Here is a 23,337-nt window from a genome sequence, read left to right as displayed (position 1 = left end):
AGAAAGAAAGAAAGAAAGAAAGAAAGAAAAGAAAGAAAGGGTCTCGGGAGGCAAAATGAGTGGCTAAGGTCACAAAGCTGGCCAGCCACAGAGCCGAGGTCCAACCCTGGGCTCTCGGCTCCTCGCTCAGCGAATTCTCTGTTAGTCCCATGGCCCAAGGAGTCAAGACTGAAACTTCACAGGGAACATCAATTCTGAAACAAGCAGCATGCTGGCGTCTATATCCTGCGGGTTTACTGCGACGGGCAAAGCAGATGAAGGTGGCTCGACTGGCTCACATCTGTGCACGCGCACCTGCGCGTGTATATCACGGCTTCTTTGCTTTAGGTTTCTGCTTCTCCTATAAACGTACAGCAATGTTTTATTTGGCTTCATTATATTTAAAGAAACCTCCACTCAAAATAAGAGCCGCGTCAGGTGTCCCCAAGTATCAAAATGGCATGTTCTGCTTTAGGTAGCAATAGTGGCTGAGTCGCCAGGTGACTCGGTTTGTCCCACTTCGGCCCTGGGATATGTGCCAGAGTGGGAGGCAAGAGGAAGCAGCAGCGAAACTTGTCCCTGCTCTTTCTCACGGTCAGCTTGGGTTTGATGGCAGAAGAGGCCAAAGGTGCTGGCTGGGCCACGGCTTCGCATTCTCGGTGGCTTTCAACTGTCCCAGGTGCCCGTGGCTTTGTATTCCCGATAGCTCTGTGTCACTTCCTTAGAACCTGCCTGACAACTAGGGGCCCACACACACTTTGTGCCTCCTGGTGGCCTGGTCGCTCAGCTCCATTTCTTAAGGGGTAAGGCCTGGGCTCTGGCAAGCTCGTTTGTCTGGTGACTCAAAAAGGCTGTCATTGTAACATCATCCGTCACAGCGATTGCCGACTCTGGCTCTGCGTCAGAGTCGTCCGAGGAGCATCAGAGTCACCCGAGGAGCGTGCTTGGCGCGTCCTCACCCAGAGAACCTGATTCATACGGCCTAGGTGGGGTCCAGGCACCTGCATTTCAAAACTCCAAAGGTGACGCTGAGGTTGAGAAACTCAGGTTTAAGCTCTCCAAATGCTGAACACAGGGCGGGAGGCAAAGGCTTCGCAGCCCAACACAATGGCTACTGGACGGGTGAAGCACCTACTTAAACAGTCATTAAAGTGATCCTGTGACATTCTGGAAAAAAACGTGTGTGATAGGATGTCGAGGACATTTTAAAAAGCAACTATGCGATAACATAAAGCCATGTGGACAGACTGGGGCCGGAGGGAAACCTGGAAAATTGAAAAGCTGCGAAAGTTGACTTCTTAAAAATTCCTTCATACGTGTTATTACTAAGTCATTTGTTTCCATAATAAAAAAAAAAAAAAACAAGTTATAATTAAAAATGACCCCTGGGGCTTGGCAGGGCTGTGTGAGAGACGTGACTCAGAGGGCATGCTGACGAAACTCAGCCAGCGCTGCGGGAACGCTGGCACCATTCCTTGTCCTCGTTAGGGGAAAAAGAAATGACTCCTTAGTTAAAAAGAACCGACCGACTTCGCCGACTATTGCCCGAGGCGCTCCTAGCCTCCCGTGATCTCGGCATGGGTCCCCCTGGCACGGTTGGGTCGCTACACTGCCCTGGGCACCCTAGGGGTGCTCTCCCATGCTACCTCGTTTCCAGGGGTGCGAGGAGATTGGAGGAAATTGGCAGCCCTCAGTGGAGAGGGACCGTAGCCCCGAGCGGTCTGGAGAGGGATGTGGTCCACACAAAAGCCTCCAGGAAACCAGAGCAAATGCAGGCTTCTCCAGCTCCTGGGACAGTTTCTTCCTGCTCCTGAGTCGCCTCCAGGGTGTCGCGGGAGTGGCAGTTCACTGCCCAGGCTCCCACTACGTGCATTCCCCCGTTCCAGAAATCAGCGTCCCCCACTGAAGCCGCAGAGCAGAACCCCGGACGCGGCGGGCGGCCTTTCCCAGATGGGCATGTCGCTCAGTGCAGGGTACAGAAGGCCCATCTTGGAGGACAGCTAACACGGCCACGAGGCTCCGTGTGCTGGACACACGCTGCCGGTTTACGTGTCTTTCTCTCACCAGCCCCATGTTACAGACGAGGAAACGGAGCAGATATGGAGCCGTGAGGCGTCTGGTTCTAGAAGAGAACCAGGGAGGAGCTGCGAATTCATGGACCTCCAGGAGCCGGGCACTGATTTGCACGTGGGAAGCGGGCCGGCTGAGCTTTGCTGACCCGGGCACACATGGGGACACGTCTGTCCGATGCCACTGATTGGTGCAACCCAGGAATGCAGGTCCAGTGCTGCCGGAATGCTTGGCTTCGTTGTTGTTGTTATTCTAAGAAAAGCTGAAACTTTAGAAATTTCACTTGAAGTCTCTTCATTTCTTTTTTTTTTTTTTAGGAAAGGCTGATCTCATAGATTGCAAGGACCTTGTCAGCTTACAATGTCCCATTTTTTTTATTTTTTACTCCTGCAGCACCTGGTCTTTCTAGGTGGTCTCCCATCCATGTACTAACAATATCTCTTAATTTTTAAAAGTTGGTCATTATCCCAAGATTAAAAAAAATAACGACATGCCTCTCAGCCTCTGTGTGCTTCCTACCTGCCGCTTTGCAACTCTGGAACGGTGGCCTCCCCGCTCTTACCTGCAAGAAGGGCAGGCACCTGCAGAGCGGCGCCAGGCCTTCAGGAGACAGCAGGGGGACCCGGGTGACGCCCACCCCGCCCGCTGTTCGCACCTTGATTCCCTGAGCAACCGCAGCGGCCTTGTCGGCTTCCTTCTCGTCTGCCTGCACCACAAGTTTCTTGGCGTCGGCTTCTCTCGTCTCCTCTTCAATTTTCACCATCATCCGGGCGGTCTCCTCTGACGTGTGGATGAGTTGGGGTTGGAGGGCGGTCAGTTCGACTTGCATGACGGCCACCTGGCGAGGAGAGCAGGGGACGGGGGCAGGGTCAGCGGTGTCAGTGGCGGGAGCTGAGACCGGTCTCCCACCTGTGACATATGCGGAAAACACAGGTGACTGTAACACGGGATGTTCACATGGGCCGGACATTACCTGTCTGGTCTCTACTATGCATTGTGTTATGGAGCATTGTGCTAGGCGCCAGACACGTGACGGTAAACCTACACATTTTTAAAGGCACCACCTTTAAGAGCTGGAGTTCGCCCCATGCCCTGCTTCTGCCTCTTCAGGCAGCTCGGGTGCTTCTCTGAAGAGGGTTTCGGGACCTCGCACCCACTGTCCCCAGCGAGCCTGTGAGAGACAAGCGTGGCATGCTGGCCTGGTCAGGAGTCATGCAGACCTCGGTTTCCGTTTCGGCCCGACCGCTTGCAACGGCTGTGCCCGAGGCCACGGGATCCTGGGCGAGGCACCTGGCCTCTCTGCGCCTTGGTCTCTCAGTGTGAAACGGAGAAGATGGCAGTGCTGGGCATGTGGCGAGGCTCAAGGATCGCGAACGGGCACCGTTCCTCACAACACAGCTTGCTCACCCTTCTCAACATCCTTCTAAGAGCGAAGGACCCCGAGTCGGACCCGGCACCCCCGGGAGCAGGGGACAGAGGACACCCCCACGTTCTCGCCCACACTGTGTGCGGTGCTGGTGTGTCCGCTGCACCAGCAACAGGCCAGCCTACTGGAACGTACTCCATTGCCTGAGGCCTTGGCTGGTGCTGAAAATGCGTGTCCTAATACGCTCTCATTTTAGATGGCTCGTCCAGTGGCTCCAAGCACACGCACATCAACGACCAGTTCACGGGCCAGGCATTGTGTACTTGTGTCAGCTCGTCTAACCTTCCTAAGCACCCGATGAAGCAAAGACTGTCATCACCTCCTTTTCAATAGAAGAGGAAATGGAGGGCCCAAGAGCTTCCAGGGCCTCCAGCTGGTCAGCTGGAGAGCTGGAACCCGAGCCCAGGGCTCTCGCCCATGGCCTTACCCTGCCCAGTCCCCCACTGAGAGCGTCCAGAACAAGGGCGAGGCGTGGGGGGCAAGTGCCATAAACGCGGGGGACTGTCTTCCCTTGTGCCCTCTGGAACGCTGCGCCTGGACACATGGCTCCCACATCTGCCTCGGCCTGGCCCTCTTCATCCCCAATCCATGCTGGCAGTGCTCACCTGGGAAGCCGCGAATTCCAGTTTCTGCAGGCCCGTCAGGTAGCGGTTCCTCATCATGTCAACCTCCTGCCTCTTGCTGTTCAACAGCGTCTTGAAGGTGAGGATCAGTTCGAGGTAGGAGGTGGGGGTGACGTAGTTGTGTCTACGAAGCGTGTGGTAGTAATCGAGCGACAGCTCCTTCACGTTCTCCTGGAAGTATTTGCACATGGAGACGACCCTGCCGGGGGCGAGCAGGTGGTCAGGTGGCCTGCAAGGACCGAGCACGGCGCCGGTTCCAGACCCGGGGGTGTGATGAGGCACACCAAGTGCGGCCCGCAGGAAACCCGCATTCTCGGAGCCGGTCAACAGAGCCGCGAGGAGGATCGAGGGGGTAGGTACGTGTTCTGCCCAGAATGGTCTCTGACCGAGTCATTTCTATCTCTGATCGCTCTGTGAATCACCAGGGCATAAGCAGGAGTCCTTAACCTTTGGCTGTCTGGTGGAGCCTCTGGACCTCGCAGAGTAAAGTTCTTAAATGCATGAAGTAAAACACATAGGACGACGATGATGCCGAAATAGAGTTTTCGAAATGTTTTAAAAACCACACTTGTGATGCATTAAAAAGGAGTCAACAAACTTTTTTTGAGAGTAAACGTCTTCGGCTTTGTGGGCCACACGGTCTCTGAGCAACTACTCAATTCTGCTGTCATAGTGTGAGAAAGGGGGCACAGCGCCAGTGAAGTTTTATTTACGAACACAGGCTATGAACCGGATTTGGCCTGTGGATCGCAGTTTGCCAACTGCTGCATTAAATGAGAAGGCTGGACGGCAGGTCTAAAAGCCGCCATAATTTTGAAGGAAGTGATAAATGGAAGAGTCTGCATGAGTGATGGAAAAAAAAAATACTCCCATGGGCAACAGAGTCACAGGTCCTGCTGATGCTGCTGGGTTTCCTGCCTACACGCACCGTTGACGGAAATGCGAAATACCAGCTGGGTGTCAGGGGAAGCTTCTCCCCATTCACACTCGCGGCCCCCCTGAATCCTGTCCGCAGGAGGGCTTAAGGGGCGTCTGGCCTACAGCACAAAGTTCAAAGTTCTTAAAACGGAATTCGAAGCCACGGACCCTCTGACCCCTGCTTCCTCCTCCATTTTCCATTCATTCATTTAATGAGCAGTCACTGAATCTACGAGGTACCAGACACCTGCTAGGCAGTAGGGACACAGAGGCAGACAAGGCAGGTGACGTGAGCCCAGCCTTCAGGGGGCACCCAGGTGGGCCGACACCCTCACCTCTTCCCTTATTCTAGCTTCTCCTTTTGGTTTTTGTATATCTGTGCATTATTCATGGGAGAGTAAGTTCTTATCACTCTCAGAAGAAGCCATGTTCGTCAATCTGGCAGGGAAATTCCTGTCGAGAGTGACGCTCTGAGGCTGTTGAGATAGCCGTACTATTACATCCACGTTCTCACGGCTATGACAGTTGTGCCTCTCCAGGACAATTCTGAGCAATAAGGTTTTATTCTTTGTCAGAAAAGGTTATTTTATTAAATATCTGACTAAATGTGAATTTTAAAGTGTAAGACTTTTTTTTTTTTTTTGCATCTAAACTGAGAAATCTTAAAATACCGACAAGAACAGAACCAATATCGGGATCTTGCACCCAGAATATCCGGCTGGAGGACTGAAAGGCGGCTAACACTTACTCTCTCCGGATGTTATCATCGAGCTCCACGTCTTCCAGAAATTTGTTAGCCACCAACTCCAGGGCATCCGTGGGCCAGGACTGGAACCAGTCGATGGTACAGCAATTGATCAGTGACGGGAACATGCGCAGGCGGTTCCGAAAGGCGTCCCCGATTGGACTCATGGCTAATGGGAAACAAGGCTTCGTCAGTCCCCTCCCTCTAAAGCAAGGAGGAAGCAGGCAGATCCTGCCAAGGATTCTGGGGGGTGGGGGTGGGGGGCTGCTGTCCCCTGCTGGTGCCCGGGCAGTAGCGCAATAGTCATGACAAGTGTCTAGGACGCGCAGGGAAATTGAGGCATGTTTTCGGTTTTGCGATGGGAACTCAGTGTGTTATGATAGCCTTCTGACTGGCCTCCCACGCCCATTACCGTCCCTTCCAGATCCTTCCGGGCACTTCGCCAGAGTGGTCTGGGGCCTGTGGCCCACTTGCTCTGTTTACACTGACTTAGACGCGAGGAGCTGTGAGTGCCCCACACGCAGCTACTTACAGAAGGTGCTGGCGGCGCATCAGCTTCTTTCCAACCCCAGCTCCATCCGATCACAAACCCTGGGTTCTAAACCCCAGGTTTCATTCACTTTTTATTTAGACTCAGCGTGGTAAGGGAGCACGTGCTGCACAGGTAGGTGGGTGAGCGGGGCAGTGTGGATGAAGAACAGGAGAGATGGGGAAGCTTCGTTTGGGACAAGAGTGGACAGGACGTGCGGACAGCTTGGCAGGCGGCCTTGTAAAACCCTAGGTTAGGAATCTGGGTCTTTCTCCTAATAGCAAGCAATTCAAGTGTTTTAATTTGTGTGCATGGGTACACATATACACGTGTGTGCATGCACGGTGATCGCATTTGCAATATATTACAGAAATAATCCATCCAGGCTGAGGAACAGAGAGGTCTGGAATGGACCAGAGAGGACGTAGGACAGTGAGAAGGTTGCAGGGGTGAGGTCTGGGTGAGATGACGGCGGCTCAGCCCACGGGAAGGTGGGAAGGGGCTGAGGGAGCAGGGAGGCAGATACTGACGGGGCGTGGTACCCAGAGGGAGGAGCATTAAACACAGCCCCAGGCTTCCGGACACGCTGGACACGTCAGTCACAGGGAGGAGCCCTCCGGGTGCTGCTCTGCCAGGCACCGGGGTAACGTACCAAGAGGATGGACAGGCTTCAGAGGAGACTTTGGGGAACCAAGGAGGGTGGAACAGGGGTGAAGCGGAGGAAGCATCCACAGAAATGCCAGGCCTTGGCCCCGAGTGGGTACCCAGCCTGGATCGATCCGCAGACCGGTGCAAGAGGGTTGGGCTTCGGGTGCACAGGACACGCCGGAACACCCACGGGGGAGCACAGCCCGGCCTTTGCTGCTTCTTACCGAGGACGATGTGAAGGTTCTTCCTGACCCTCTCGATAAAGAAGTTATACATAGACAGAGGGGTGACCTCGATCTTCTGGCCTTCTGTCCTGGCCGCCGTCTGCATCTTCTCCACCAGGTCCGCCTTCTCGTCGGCGGGGAAGATGTTAGGCACGTCGCCTGTGTTCAGAAGCATGTTGATGTCCTCGACGAACGACTCGTCCTTGATCTGGTTGTCAGCGAAGAGGAACACGGTGCTCTTGGTGGCCACCCCGGCCTGCAGCATGACCTTCTTCAAGTCCTCCCTCCAGTCGCTGCTCGAGTAGCTCTTGCTGATCTCGATCTGGTACAGCTCGTATGAGTTCATGAACGTGGACAGCCTGCTGGCGCTCTGCCGCCCGCTGCCCCCGATGCCCACCAGGAGCAAGTGGCCTTTGTTCTGCTTCAGGACCCGGCAGATCCTGGAGATGTGCTCGATGGCGAACCGGAACATGACCAAGGACATGGGGGCCTTGCTGACGTTGTTGAACTCTTCCAGGTAGTACTCCATGACTGCCGTGAGCTGCTTCAGGTCGGTGATCTCGTCATAGACTTTTGGGTAACTGTCCGGTTTGAGGTAATCTCCAAAGAAGAGGCTGCGGATGTTATCGTCCACGATCTTCCCGGTGGGTGAAAGGTGGATGAGGATCTGCGGGAAAGAGAAGTCTCAGCCAGGCACTTGGCCAGCGGCCTGGTCCGAGCAGCAGCAGGGCCGTGGAGGAAAAGGAACGGGAAAAGCGTTTGTTTCCTCTGAGCTCGTTCTTTGAAGTCACAGTTCAATAACAGTTTAAGGGGGAAAAAAACCACCAGGCCGCATGGATCTGATGGTTGTAAAGACTGCAATGGAAGGACGTTTGAGAAAAGAGTGTGAAAGTGAGGGCCGGACTGCGGCTGGATCGTTAAAACACCTGCGGTCCCCACTCCCCGCTCCCCCGGTCCCCGCTCTGTGCCCAGACTGAGAACAGTGTAGACGCTCCCCCTTTCTGACATTGAAGCCGGCAGTGAGTCCACACCCGACCTCTGGATGAGACACCAAAACGCTTCTGCAATTTTTCTGTGAAGAAAACACGGCCTCTTAAAAATAGGGATAGAACTAGGTGATTCGATTATATAGGCTTAAAACAACTTTTCTTACCTCAAATGGAAGAGAAAAAAATATTCGTGGATGGGAAACCATGACAACCTTTCACTGGAGCTTCGCCGGGGCCTCCATCAAACCATGAAAATTCACGGTTCACATCTCAACCCCCAAATTAATTTTACCCTGAAAATGTGTTGAAAGTTAATTATAAACAATAGCATCATAGAGTAAACCTCTTCGGTTGGATTCAGGCTTATAAATTACCAGGGAAGTGAAGCAAAATTGGGCCAAGTATAATGTCACCAAATCTAGTGATTCACTGACTCGACACTTCCTCAAGGCTCAGAGGGCAGAGCTGCAGGTCTCTGCCAGGAGAGTCTGAGACTAGCACGGTCAAACACCCGGGACCATTTCTGGTGCCAAGTGATCATGGGGTCTGACTGACCTTCTCCACGGTCTGCTTGAAGCAGCTGGAGGTGGTTTCCTTCATCATGGTGAAGAAGACCTGCCTGTCCTCGTCGTCGATCAGCCGGTCATAGAAGACCCGGTAAATCTCGTGGATCCAAAGCCGCATAAGTTTTTCCACATCCTGAAAATCCAGAGTTGATTATTGGGATGAATGGGAGCGGGGGTGCTTAAGGTAACAGTCAGTTTCTGAATAGTCTCAGATAGTTTCTAAATACTGTGGTTGATGCGACAAACGAGACAGTGCCTATAAATCCTTAGCACGATGTCTATTGTAGATTAAAATGCCGAATAAAAGTCAGCTATTGCTATTATCATGGTATAGTCCATGTAGTCAGGGCTATCGCTGAGTGACCTGGGCAACAGAAATGACAGGGGCCCACCTGGAGGTGGGTGTGAGGGCAGAGCAGCACCCCTTGGATCACTCGAGCGAAGTCCCGCAGGTTAAAGACATAATGCGATTTGGAGGGAGTCGGCAGGAAATTCTCCACTGCAGCTCTGTAAATTGTCATAGTGGCCTGTACCAGCATCCTTCCATACCTTGGGAGGAAGGACAAGGCAGACCAGTCAAGGCGGGGCCGGAACCGACCACCCCAGGCCCACATCCGGGAAGACGCAACCCCCTCTCACCTTAAGAACACCACGTCAAACCCTTTCCCAAAATGCCAGTCCGCAATCGAATTGAAAATCTTGGTTAAAATGTCATCCTCGAAGGCACTGATGGAAATGACATTCAGATGGCGAGTGAATCGTCCTGGAAAAGAAGCACGCGTGTGCGTGTGCACATTCGCTCTCACCTCCTGGGCCCAGCAGTTCTGGGACATGGGCGAGGCACGGGAGGATGTCCGCCATGACATTCTGGAGCTGTGCTGACCAATATGGCGGCCTCTAGCCACGTGTATCTATATCTACCTACATGTACATCTGCATCTACCTAATCTATGCGTCTAGTGTTATAGATCTATATATTTATACTTATATCTGTATGTATATATTGGCTTTATGGAGATATAATTCACAGTCATTTTGATGATCTGAAACCCATTTTCTAGTAGATTCCTGAGAAAGAAAGGGTTGTGGAGAAAAGTCTCTGAGTTCTGGCAATGTTGATGACAATTTTCCTTTTAGGTCAGCTTTGCTGGCTATAAAATTTTTGACTCTCATTTTATTTCCTTGAGTATCTTAAATATGGTATTCTATTTTCTTCCAGCATGCAGCATTACAGTTGAAAAGTCTTAAGATAACCTAATTTAATTTCTCTTATAAAAATCATGTTCTCTTTTTGCCTAAATGCCCAAAAGATTTCTTCTTTTTCTTTAAAGTCCATTAATTTGACTGGTGTATATCTTGAGAGTGATCATTTTCGAGTCCATATTCTTAGGTTCACCGTGCATGAAACATATCACCCTGCCCATTTCCCTTATTTTATATATGGGAAAGCTAAATGCCAGAGGGGACAGCAAGGTCACAGAATCTTAAGTCCGGAAATGGTACTCAGCGTCTTACGCAAGGCTGGATCTCAGAATGAAAATGCAGATCCTGCATTAACTGAGTTCTAGCTGAAACAAAATGTACTCCTGTTCTATTAGATCATGGCGGGGGGCGTCTTATGTGCTTGTTTATTGTTATTATTGTGCTCGGGCCACTTTGGGTTGGTTGTGCTCTGCCTCTGGCAATCTGACGCACTGTAACAAACACAACAGCGAATCTGTCACACACGCCTAGTTGAGGACCTCCAGTCTCGCCTCCATCCTGGAACACAGGCCGGCCACCCGCACGCTCCTCTCCATCTGAGACTCGGCTCCTCCAGTCAAAGACTCCTCTCTTTCCACTTTTCCATCCTGTGTCCACGACTTCCAACGTGAAGTCTCTAAATGCCAGTCCCTGGAGCTGACCCAAATCCGTCTGGCCACGGCCTAAACATACTTCTCCCCAGCCTCCATCGGCACCGAGAGCCCTGCACCAGCCCTCCAGCTGCGAAGGGGTCTGGCTCTGCCGGGCGGCGAATAGGAGTAAAATTCTCTCTCACGTACCAGTAATGTCGTTCCTTCCTCCCCCAGGGGGTCCCATGGCTGTCACGAGCAGCACATCCACGATGTCCAGCTTGGTCGTGTCCTTCTTGTCGAACCAGTAACCGTGGTCAATCCACTGCCTCAGGAGCTCGATGGGGGGCTGGGCTCCATACACCTCTTTGGCTGGCATGTTCAAGTCATCTGAGGAAAAAATCCAGGGCCACACATTGTGAGTTTTTGGGACCTCCACTCTCACAGGAGGCAACAGGTGACTATGTCCTCCATGGGAGAGTCCGTGCCAGCTGTCCCACTGCAGGCTGGGCTCAGCCAGTGGACTTTCGGACTATATGGGAGGAGGTCTTCCTGGGTTCGGGGCTCTCCTGCCTAACAGATCTCTGCATGGATTGGCATCGACAAACAGCATTTATTTTTTCCCATTCCCTCAACCAAAATACACTGACTGTCTGCTACGTAATGGCCATTTTGTTCATCTCCAGAGACATGACGGCGAGGGAGCCAGTCATACGCCCAGCCAACAGGGTATTTCATTCGACCTGCGGGTAAGAGTTGAACTCTAACGCTGCAGAGCACGGTTCTGGACTAGGGTTTTTTGAGGAGCAAGATCTAAACGGCAAGAACAGGCTGTGACTTTGTCGAGGGCAGGGACCGACTTGCCCCGAGAGCACGTGGCCCAGTCTCTGCACGAAGAAGACCCTCGACAGAATGGCAGCACGTGTTGCTCCAGCAAACGTGAACTGAATGCCCAGCTTGCGGCAGGAAACATTTTAGGAGTCTTCCGTCTACCGTCCCCTCTAATCCAAATAACGGCCCCACGTTGGAGGTGTGATTGGATTAAAAGGAGAGATTTGAACCTAGATCTGTTTGGCTGCCAAACTTCAACCGTTTTTGGATATACCCTAAAAATAGGAAGGGAAAACAGGATGGAGGAAAGGAGAAGGGGGGAAAAAGATGGGGAAAATAAAAATAAAACGAGATCCGGCCTTTAAAGAACTGAGGTGAGCGAGCGAGGATACAAATACACACAATTTCGCTATCGAAACCTGAATTTTAAAGACAGTGCGATAACCCAGAGGAGTAGGGAATTAACTATTACCAAATGAGAATGTATTTGGCACCAAGAAACCTGGGCTTGGGTCACAGCTCCAGAATTTTCTAGGTGTTTGCCTCTGAACAGGGAATTCAATCTTCGGGAGCCTCAGTTAACTGCCTAATAAAATGCTAATGATGGTGAATAACCTCACAGGGTTGTGAGGCTCCGTGGACATAAATGAAGACGCGCTTTGTGAACAGGTGAGATCCTGGGGAAATTCCATGTGCGTATTTCACAAATATTTATTTGGCAACTGTTGGGCTTCTTCACTTACTGACAACAGGTTTATGGGACACAAAATGGAACAAGGGTGTTATCATAGAGCTTGTGTTGCTTTTGGAGATGCCGGAGGGCAAATGCCCTCATCCCGTTCTGGAACCGCTTCTCACCAGAGGCAGCCTGCCCGTCAGGGGCTCAGCTTCACCCAGGGGAAACCGAAAGCCTACCTCAGGCACCAGGCCTGGGCCGTGTCTTACTTACTGAAAATCTGTCCCATCGTACTTGGTCAACGAATACTTGGTAATGAAAGGACGAAAGGAAAGACCAGACAAAATTAAAGAAGGAAGGAATGGAGGGGAGGGAGGGAATACTAAATTATATTGACCGGAAACATTTCATCTCGGAGAGAGGAACAGGACCGTAGAACGAACGCCCGGACAAAGGGAGGTTCGGCTTTGCCGCAGCCCGGAGCGGAAGAATCTGGTTCTGCCCAGATCCAGGTCATCACCTTACCTACGAATACCACCGCCTTCTTCCCTATGGGAGGCCCAAAGAGGCCTTTCCGCCGTCGATCCAGCTTGGACATGATGATATCCTGGGTCTGACCGGCTGAGGTTCTGGCAGAGAAATTGATGCAGTTGGGCAGGTAGGTGTTTTTGGGAAGGTGGAGAAGGAAGTTGTTGGTGATGGCTGATTTGCCAGTGCCCGTGGGTCCCACAAATAGCATTGGAATCTTATGGTCCAGGTACGTTTTCAGGAAAAACGACTGCCGGGCTGTCTCCATGGTGGGGATGATGAGCTCTGAAACCTGCGCCACAGAGACACGCGAGAGGCTTGGTGCTGGGCCCGGGAAGCCGGGTCTCAGCATTCAGAGGGCCCGCTTCCCCCTTACAACCCATTCAGCTCCATCCTTCACTATCGTTTTGACCTTGAGTGAGCATCGAATCTCTCCAGGGGCCTCAGTCTCTTCATGTGTGAAATGGGATAACAACGGCCCCTAGTTCTGAGCTGAGCTGTTTTAAGGATTAAATGAGACCACGCATGTAAAGATGGGCGTTATTGTCCCTGCTTTACGGATGAGGAAACTGAGGCCCAGCGCCCTTCTGCAACACAGCGAGTGAGTGGAAATGCAGGGATTTGAGTCCCCGCTGGTCTGATTGTAAAGTCTATATTCTGAATCACCGAACTGGCATATTATAAACACTGATTACAATCAGGATGAGTCCATAGCTGTTGCCCTCGGAGGCCACTGTTGGGAACCAACCTGTCTGCCTCCATGTGCCATCCCTACTGCTTGGCTGAGAGGGGGGTCAGGGGTTTCTTCACATTCACCCCTGCTTATGGCACCCTTTTCACGAGCAGCTGTGGTACTGCCTGGTGTCTGACTTGCCAATATTCCCACTTCCCATCACCCTCTTCCGCTCCATTCGGGGCCTGAATGATCTACAATCGCTGCGCCCCTCCCCGCTTCTTGAAAGAGAAATTATGTCCACTGGAAATGAGTCGTAGGTGAGTCATCTGCTAACCAGAAAACCTATTAATCAGAACCTGTTTTTCTGAGAATTCTGGTAAAGAAAATCTTTCTCGGGGGATTTGCAAGAAAAGGCAAGGATCCTTTTTGGCTGAGATGTCTTAAGAGGTGGCCTGATGACCGCCTGGCATTCCTGATAATGATAATAATCAGAAGAGTAGCCACTATTCATCGAGCACGTAGTATGTGCTATGTGCTCATGTATATTGTCGCCAATCCTTGCAACCACCGTTCAAGTATTTTTTTCTGTTATTTTGTAGTTGAGTAAACTGAGGCAGAGAGGACGAAGGCTGAGTAAGAAATCTGAGTCTCTAATTCTCAAGTTCGTGCTCTTGCAGGCTCACTCCAGCTCACATTTGAAGCTTTCTCTAACAAACGTTCTCTGAAATGCTAACATAGAAATGATATGAATTCTTCTGCCTTAGAAAATGACCAGGCCATTGTGGAAGCCAAAGCTCCACAGCCAATACCCCTCCTTTACCTTTGCGTTGCTTGGGATAGTTTCCTCCTCTTTGGTGATGTACTCTGTCCAATTGCACCAGTGTCCACTACCTTGCTTGAGGAAATAAAAATCGTAGATGCTTCCTGGACCCAAAGAAACAGACCAGGCTGTTAGCACAGCAGGGGTTGCATTTCATGTCTGAGATATTTAACTATTTCTGCTAGAGGCGTCTGCAAATGTATAACTACCAGTGCGTGCACAGCTGTGCTGAAACTTCCACTTCGTTGGGAAACTATACACCAGAACACCTTTTAAAGAGTAATGATTATCTGTAGAAAAATGATAGGTTCTCTTTGTACAGATCATCCAATTATTTTAATAATGTAAACAGGAAGTGTCGAAAAGAACAATAATAAGAAAAGGCAATAAAGCACCCTAAACCTTCCGTCCAGAAATAACTTTTGATGGCAATCCTTCCAGCCCTCTCTCTAGGCAAACGCAATGAAGATGGAAGGGCGGACAGACGAAAGAAAGGATTTTACGAGAATGGGATAACTTGATGCATACTATTTTAAAATAAAGATGTTAAATTGAACTTTACTCGAATCTAATAGAAGAAAAGGAGCTGACAGGAAACAGAAGGACCTGCCGAACTTCAGATAAACCGTTATTTGTGACAAAAGAAACTGGTTCCTAAAAGCTGCTTCGAAAATAATAACTAAAAATATAAGGTGAGTCATTAAATGGTTAAAGTCCCTATGCTTTAAAAAAAAATAATTCAATCCAATTTTGTTATCGTATTTTAAAGTTTTGTTGTCAAAAACGAAAGAATACATGACGGTAAGAAGAATATTATAATAAACGGCCAAGTATCCATCATCCGGCTTCAACGATTATCGACAATCCTGATTCTTGTCTGGTCCATGTCCCCATCACCAGCCACCACCATATTTGCTTTTCTCCCTTCTTCCCTCCTGACCTCCCCACCGCACTTTCCTTTCTTCGTCTGGAGTATTCTGAAGCCAATCCTGACACCGTGTTTTATTTGCAGGTGCACGTGACTCAGTGTTAGACCGATCTTATCGGTCCCTTTACAAACTATGAACTGACGAACCCCACCATGCCCCTCCTCTGGCTCCTTTCGTTGTTGATAATGATGTAACTTTTACTTTGTCATGGTTTATAACATCCAATTTGTTCTGTCGCCACAGTTCCCTGGTTCCGTAGTCTTTAGGTCTATATTTGATGAGATTCGCTGCTCAAACGCAGGCCTTTTGACGCAGACCGCATAAGAGTTTTTTGAGCTGTCTCTTAGTTGGCTGATTTCATGGGTTTTTTTTTTCCCGAGCAGGGACTTAGGCTCATCTTGTCAGTTCTTACATGGTTAAGAATGCCTGCCTGTTGCTTTTGTATTTGAAAAGTCGCTTGGCTAAAAGTAATATTCTTGTCACATTTTCTTGCCCTCAGAATTCTGCAGATGATTGTTTTATTATTTCCTTGCATTTTAAGTTGTTGTGCGTAGGTTAGAGGCCCATCAGATATTTACTCCTTTGTTGACTTTATTTCCTATCTCGGTATCTGATGGAATCTCTTTTACCCTGGAGTCCAATAATTTAATCAGGTTATTTCTTTTGGTTGATTATTCTATATCAGTTTTTCTTGGAACGTAGCATACTCTTACAATTTGTAGGAACAGTTCTTCATTTTAGGAAGAATTTCCACATTTATATTTTGTATGTATTGTCTATACTACTTATTGGATTACCTACTTAAGGAATTAGCATTTTTTGGCCTTTAGATCAACTATATTTATAATTGCTTTAATGCATTTGTCTTTTTCTTCTGTAATAAGTTTAATCATCTCGAACCTTTTCTCTAAGTCATTTATTACATATCTAGACTCGTATGCTTTCTTCCTCGCTGGTTCTAATTTATTGATTAGATTATTAATAGTTTTGTTCAGTTCTCAAATTGTTTCTTTGGTATCTCAATCCCTCTTTTCCTCTAATCCTACAGTATGTATCACCTTAGCTACAAACTTTTAAAAGACAGCTTTATCGAGATATAATTCACCAATTTCGAGTATACAATTTAATGGTTTACTAAAAATATTTGTATATGTGAATATACTAATATTTACAGAACTGTGCAGCCATCACCATAACCAATAATAGGATGTCTCATTATCAAAAAAGAAAACCTGCACCCCTTAGCTGTAACCCCTCGAATCCCCTCCTGCCCATCACCCACCCCCACAGCCCCAGGCAACTGCTAATCTACTCTTGTCTCTATGGATTTGCCTCTTCTGGACATTTCATATGAATGATATCATACAATATGTGTTCTTTGGTGACCGGCTTCTTTCATTTATCATGATGTTTTTAAGGTTCATCTGCGTCATAGCATGTATTTCTTCATTTCTTTTATTGTTGACTAATATTTCATTGTACGGATATACTATATTTTATGTATTTATTCATCAGTTGATGACATTTCGGTCGATTCCACCTTTTGGCCAGTATGAATAATGCTCCTATGAAGGTTTGTGGACAAATTTTTGTGTGGACGTATGTTTTTGTTTCTCTTGGGCATATGCCTATGAGTGGAGTTGCTGGGTCTTTGGGAACTCTGTTTAATTTTGAGGAAATGTCGGATTCTGTTTTCTAAAGCTGCTGTCCCATTTTACAGTTCCATTATGTAATTTCCATTAGTATGTGAGGGCTCCAATTTTCCCAGGTTCTCATCAACACTTGTTTTCCATCTCTTTTATTATTCCCAGCTTAGCTGTGAGGTGGCATCGTGTTTTAGACGTGCATTCTCCTGATGGCTAATCACGCTGGGCACCTTGTCATGTGCTACTGGCTTTTTGTATGCCCTCTTTGGAGAAATGTCTATTTGGTTACTTCACACATTTTTTAATCGGGTCATCTGTCTTTTTGTTATTGAATTGTAATACTTCTTCATATATTCTAAATACGAGTCCCTTGTGAGATATATGATTTGCAAAAAATTTCACACATTCTGTGAGCTGTCTTTTCACTTTCTTGATATTATCCTTTGAAACACAAAAAGGTTTAATTTGGATAAAGTCCACTTTACCTCTTTTCTCTTTTGTTACTTGTTTTCGGTGTCCTAAGAAACCACTGCATAGTCCAAGGCCATGAGGATTTGCACCTATGTTTTCTTTTAAGAATTTTATAGTTTGAACTCTTAAATTTAGGCCTTCAATCCATTTCGAGTTAATTTTTGACTATGGTGTGAACTAGAGGTCCAAATTCATTTCTTCACATGCAAATAGTCAGTTGCCCAGCACCATTTGTTGAGAAGATTATTCTTTTCCTATTCGATTCTCTTGGTATCCTTGTCAAAAGCCAAGTTACCATAAACATTAAAGGCTTATGTCTGGACCCTCAATTCTATTCCACTGATCTATATATCTACCCTTTTGCCAGTAACACGCTGTTCATCTGTGAACTTTTAAAAAATTAAATTCGTTTTATGACTAAGTTCTTCCAACAGAAATGTTTTCTGTTTCTTAGGTCATACTTTCATTTAGATTCTCTCTCTCTCTCTTTCTCTCTCTCTGTCTGTCGCTCTGTCACTTTCTCCCCAGTGTTTGCATAGTTTCCATGCCATCCTTGCTCTGATATAATCAGGCAAGTTCTTCTTGACATCTTTCCCAATGTTTTCTGGGGCTAGTTTATCTCTACCACTTCCTTAACCATGACTCCAGACTCGGTGGATAGCTTTCTTCTCTGTAGCCCAAGGTCATGAGGATTGGGTAAACAGAAACACTGCCCTTGCTGGGCTCTGCACTGTCTGAAATCTGGCCAGCTTCCCTGATTGATGAGTCCACCCTCTCCCACCCCAGCTAGCAACATGCCGGTAGGATTCGGCGCGCATCCCCAACCTGGCACGGGGCTCTGAAAGATGCAGACCCGGGCAGTGTCTCCCGCTTCCGCTCAGATCCTGCAGAACGACGCAGGGGTTTCCTGCTTGAAGGTTTCTCTTTGTCGTTTTCCACAGCTGCCCAGTCACCACTGCAGTCCACTTTTCACCATGTTGGTGATGACCGGTAATCGCCAGGGGATTTTTAGGCTTAAAATGCCCGTCATTGCCGTTGTTCGTTTCATTAGGTATTAAAGGGGTGAGCTTCTGTTATCCGACATCACTGTGCGACTCTACCTGGAAGTCCATCTGGCACAACACTTCTAGAAAGCCGTCTGGCACTATGCTTACAGGGCCACGAAAATGGCCTCGAGTCTAAGTCAGAAATCCCACTGCTGGGAATTCATCCTAAGGAAATAAATCGCGATGAAAATAACCTCTATACATGAGTATGCAGCACCATCTGTGAGAGCAAAATTTTGGAAATAGTTTGCATGTCCCACATTGGGGAGCTCAGTCAAAATGATCTTTTAAGATGAATGGAATATTTTGCAGTCATTGAAGTGGTAGTTGCAAAAACTAAGCACGGACATAGAAAAATGCTTTAAGGAACAATGACAAATGAAAACAGAAGAATAAAAAATGGAATATATACCATTATGGCAACTATGTAAAAAGATGAAAGCAGACAAACAAGACAGGAAAAGTTTTTTGTTTTTTTTTTTTTAACTGAAATACCTGTGATAGAGAGGTATGAACCCAGAGATACTTTTCGGTCATTTTTTATTTAATAGAATTGAATTGTTTTTGCAATAAAATAAAAAGAAGACACTAAAAGCAAGGTTTAGAAAAGCGCTTACCCCAGCCCCTTCCCTTGCTGATGTTATTAGCTAGAGCTACTTTGTGGCTTGATACAGACACATTTAGGCCAAAGAGAAAAGGCTCAACTGAGTAAAAGTGAATTTGTCAGCTGTATGACCTTGGCTAAGGTTACCACTTGCGCATCTGTAAAATTGGCCTGATTTTACCTCCAGCTTAGAAAATCACTGCAGGGGGTGAGTGAGATAGATGTGTCCCAAACATTTAGCACAGCTCTGAGCACACAGAAAGCACTTGATAACTTCCAGCTCTGGGTCTCCTCGGTTCTCATCAGAGTGATGATTCCTGTTCACTCTGCGCTGTGACTGTAGCTCACTCTGGTCTGAGTTCAAGGGCAGGAAGGGGAGGATGGCAGAAACTCAGGAAGACAAACGACTTCCATTACTCCTGACTCGCCCCACCCCACTCCATCTTTCTCTCCTTCACCTGGGAAAATAAGGTGAACTTTTCCACAGAGAAGTGAGTGACTTTTCAAAGGGTGAATAGAGAACTTTGGCGCTTTCTGAACAAATAAAGCCCTGGGGCAACAGACAAGAGTTCATGTCAGATGATGTGACGCCTGCTTGCTCTCCTGAGTGCACGCATGCTCCCCTTGCGGTTCCTTCGGCACTGGTCTGAGGGGTCCATTTTCCCCATGACTCCTAGATCATGAAAAGCCCAGAAATGTCATAATGTCCCATGAGGTCAGAGAAGGCCTCCTTGGAGCTCTTCCCATGAGAATTTTAACTCTGAACCTTCGTGGAAAGGATAGAAAGGCTTTTTAAGCTTTTTAAGATGGTTACACGAAAGTCTGCTCAAAACTAGATGCCAGGGACCACGTGTTACGTGATTCCGTGCATACGAAATGTCCAGAAAAGGCAAATCTATGGGAATAGAATTAATTGAAAATGGACAGGAAGGACTTTACTGGGGTGATGAATGCTCCAAATCTGTTCTAATGTTCCAATGTTCTAGAATTGGATTATGGTGACAGCTGCATAACTACATAAATTTACTGAAAACCACTAATTTGTACACTTAAATGGGCAAATTTTATGGTATGTAAATTATGCCTCAATAAAACTTTTATATTTAAAAAGAAAGCATATTTAGCATCTAAAACACATCTTTTGATCCAAATGGGTTCTGGCTAGGAGCTGTGTAGTTTCCTACTAAAGCCCAAGAAAAAGAGGTAAATGATGTCACTGAAAATGGAGACTGAAGGAAACTGGGCAAAATGTCCTCTAACTAAAGCTGGACTGAGAAGTCTGACCTTGGGAAACTGTGTTAGGAAAGATAACAGACCCCACCAGTGTATTCCTCATGGCCCTTCCAGCGTGCAGACGCACAGGTTATATCTTTGGTATAGTGGTGAGCATAGCTGCCTTCCAAAGTAAAGAGCCACAGGTGCCTCTGTCTTGGAGAAACTTCCTTTTTTCCATATGTTCGTGGACGGAACACATAGAAGGGGCTGCCTCCGACGGATGACATTAGTGCATCAGATGTGGTCACTAGAACTTGGCCATCCTGTTGCTCCTTACTCTAGAGCAGAGTTTACAACATTTGGGTTTATTTTTAAGGTGTTTTATGAATATTTTTTACCCTGATCATGTCCAAAAGCAGTGAGACTTTTGAAAACTAGCAGGAAGGGAGATGTATGATTACCACGGGGACAGAAGTAGAGCTTAGCTTTCTGTGAACATGTTCACGTTCACACCAATCACTTGTAAGATGCCATTTAGTCTGACTAGCCCTTCGGCGGCAGAAGGAAAGGAAAGATGTCACGAAGTGGGCTGAGAGTGTGCTCGGGAGCACTTCATGTGCCATCTTTGCTGATATGGAGCATGAAGGATGGGGAAAGCAGAAAACAACGATTGGAATCTGTCAAAAAAGCACTGCAATGTAAAAGAACATAATATGGAGATCAGACTTGAAAAGTGTTCCTCTGAATCTCGTTTAATATGGGACTTGAACCAAATTTCAGGAAACTGGTATCTGAAATAGGGTGCAAAAAGATACCATTTTTTAAAAAATGAAAAAGGAACAGAAAGCCATAAGAGAAAAAAACAGGCTAGGATGAAGGAGTAAGATAAGAAAGAAAGATGGGTGAACTAATAACAGAGACGATGATGAGGATAATGGCAATAAAAATGGCTAATACTAATTGGGCATTTTCTATATACCATGCTTCATTCTAAGTATTTTTACATATATTAACCCATTTAATTCTTATGAGAACACCATAAATGCATATTACTGTTATTGTCCCCTTTTTATAACTGAGAAAACTGAGAGGGACTAAGGTCACCCAACTACTAAGGATTGGAATCAGGATTCAAGCCTTGACAATTTGACTCCATGGCCTATTCTTTTACTCATTACACTAAGAAAGGAGAGCAGGAAACAAAAGATACAGAAGTAGAATTAAAATAATTCAAGAGAGCAAAAGCATAATTGAAGTCGTGGGTGACTCACATTAAAACGAAAAGTGTGTCCAAAAAGGGCAAAAACACAAAAACAAGGACAGAGGAGATGACAGATATGGAGGCCAGAGAGTATAAATTTCCCTTAATGATGAAAAAGACTCATCATGTTTCAGGGAAAATAAATGAAAGGAGACCTACATCTATATGTAGTCTGTTAGAGGGGGGAAAAAAAACTACAATAGAACATTAAAAAAATATAAAAAGTTCACAGGATATGAAAAATAAACAACTGACACATATATATATAAAACTCAATCTCACCTCTAATTAATAAGATTATCAATTTAAATTAAATGATTATTTTCACACTTCAGATGTGAACAGAACACCAAAATAGATGAGGCAAACAGACAGAACTACAAGGAGAAATAGAAAAATCCGATATTATAGTTGAAGACTTCAATGCCCTGTGACTAGCAATCGAAAGATAGAAGACAGAAAACGAGTGAGGATATAATTAAACTGAACAGTGTCATGACCATTCAACTGGTTCTAATTAAAATTTATAGATTACTTCAACCAACAACAGCAGAATACTTTCTTCTCACGCTTACATGGAACATTTACTAAGATAGACCACATTCTGAGTCATTGAACATACCTTAAAATACTTAAAAGAGTGAAAATCATACAATGTATACTCTCAGACTACAATGCAACTAAACTAGAAAAAGAAAAACAAATTAAATCCAAATTAGGCAGAATAAAAGAAAAATTGGAGCAGAAATCAATGAATTTGAAAAGAAATTAATAGAGAAAAATCAAAAAAAGTAAAAGCTATTTCTTTGAAAGGATTAATAAAATTGATAAATCTCTAGCCAGGCTAACCAAGAAAAAAAAAAGAAAACACAAATTACTAAAATCAGAAATGAGAGAGAGGTCATCACTTCTGATTCTCTGGACATTAAGAGGATAATAAAGGAATATCATAAACAACTCTATGACCACAAATTTGATAATTTAGATGAAACACACTAATGCCTTGAAAGACACAATCTACCAAAGCTCACGTAAGGAGAAACAGATTATTAAAGATACTCGGTCGACAATTAATAACACGTCAAAAGAAAAAGTACCAGACCTGGATGGGTTCACTTGTGAATTCTACTGAACATTTAGGGAAGAAATGACATCATTCTTTACAATCTCTTCCAGAAGATAGAAGCAGAGGGAGTCCTTCTTAACTCATTTTATAAGGCCAGAATTATCTCAATACCAAAACAGACAAAGATTTTATAAGAAAGGAAAACTACAGACCAATATCTCTCATCAACAGAAGTACAAAAATTCTCAACAAACTATTAGCAAATCACATCCAACAATATCTAAAAAGAATTACATACCACAGCCAAGTAGAATTTATTCTAAGTATGTAAGGCTGGTTCAACATTCAAAAACCAATTAATATAATTCATCAAAAAGCTAAAGAAGAAAAAATCACATGATCATATCAATAAGTTCAGAAAAAGCATTTGACAAAATTCAACCACTATTCATGATAAAAAGCTTTCAGTAAACTAGGAATAGAGGGGAACATCCTTGACTTGATAAAGATTATTAACAAAACATCTACAGCTAATATCATGCTTAGGTTCAGGAACTAGATGCTTTCTCCCTAATATAAGGATGCTTTCTCCCTAATATAAGGATGCTCTCTCATCACTCCTAGTCAACATCATAGAGGAAGTCCTGGCTAATGCAATAAGACAAGAAAAATAAATAAAAGATTGCGAAGGAAGAAATAAAAGGGCATTTGTTTGCCAATAACGTGATTATCTAGTCAAGAAATCCCCCCAAAATCAACAACAACAACAACAAAAAACTCTTGGAAATTACAGTGATTATAGCAAGGTGGTAGGATGCAAAGTTAATATACAAAAGTCAATTGCTTTCCTATATACCAGAAATGAAAAATTGGAATTTGAAATGAAAAACACAACACCATTTACATTAGTATAAAAAAAGTGAAATACTTAGGTATAAATCTAGTAAAAAATGTGTAAGAGCTATATGAGGAAAACTATAAAATGCCAATGAAGAAAGTCAAAGAAGATCTAAATAAAT

The 23,337-nt window shown here is 46.1% G+C and overlaps 1 protein-coding gene across 1 annotated transcript in view; it reads right to left on the bottom strand.

Annotated features, from left to right (window-relative positions):
* The window catches only part of DNAH3 (dynein axonemal heavy chain 3), a 143,260-nt gene that overhangs the window by 28,772 nt on the left and 91,151 nt on the right, over window positions 1-23,337 (bottom strand). The window contains exons 45-54 of the mRNA XM_039840277.1: window positions 14,081-14,184; window positions 12,582-12,876; window positions 10,760-10,939; window positions 9,357-9,480; window positions 9,110-9,266; window positions 8,707-8,850; window positions 7,163-7,829; window positions 5,765-5,930; window positions 4,081-4,297; window positions 2,705-2,887 (exon numbers count right to left, since the gene is read on the bottom strand). Of these exons, the coding sequence (XP_039696211.1) occupies window positions 2,705-2,887; window positions 4,081-4,297; window positions 5,765-5,930; window positions 7,163-7,829; window positions 8,707-8,850; window positions 9,110-9,266; window positions 9,357-9,480; window positions 10,760-10,939; window positions 12,582-12,876; window positions 14,081-14,184 (2,237 nt within the window). The remainder of the gene's footprint in view (window positions 1-2,704; window positions 2,888-4,080; window positions 4,298-5,764; window positions 5,931-7,162; window positions 7,830-8,706; window positions 8,851-9,109; window positions 9,267-9,356; window positions 9,481-10,759; window positions 10,940-12,581; window positions 12,877-14,080; window positions 14,185-23,337) is intronic.

This window comes from Pteropus medius, unplaced genomic scaffold (genome assembly GCF_902729225.1).
Source record: "Pteropus medius unplaced genomic scaffold, Ma_sr-lr_union100, whole genome shotgun sequence".
NCBI classification, from domain to species: Eukaryota; Metazoa; Chordata; class Mammalia; order Chiroptera; family Pteropodidae; genus Pteropus; species Pteropus medius.
Note: the sequence above shows the minus strand (reverse complement) of the source record. Positions and strands in the feature narration are given on the sequence as shown.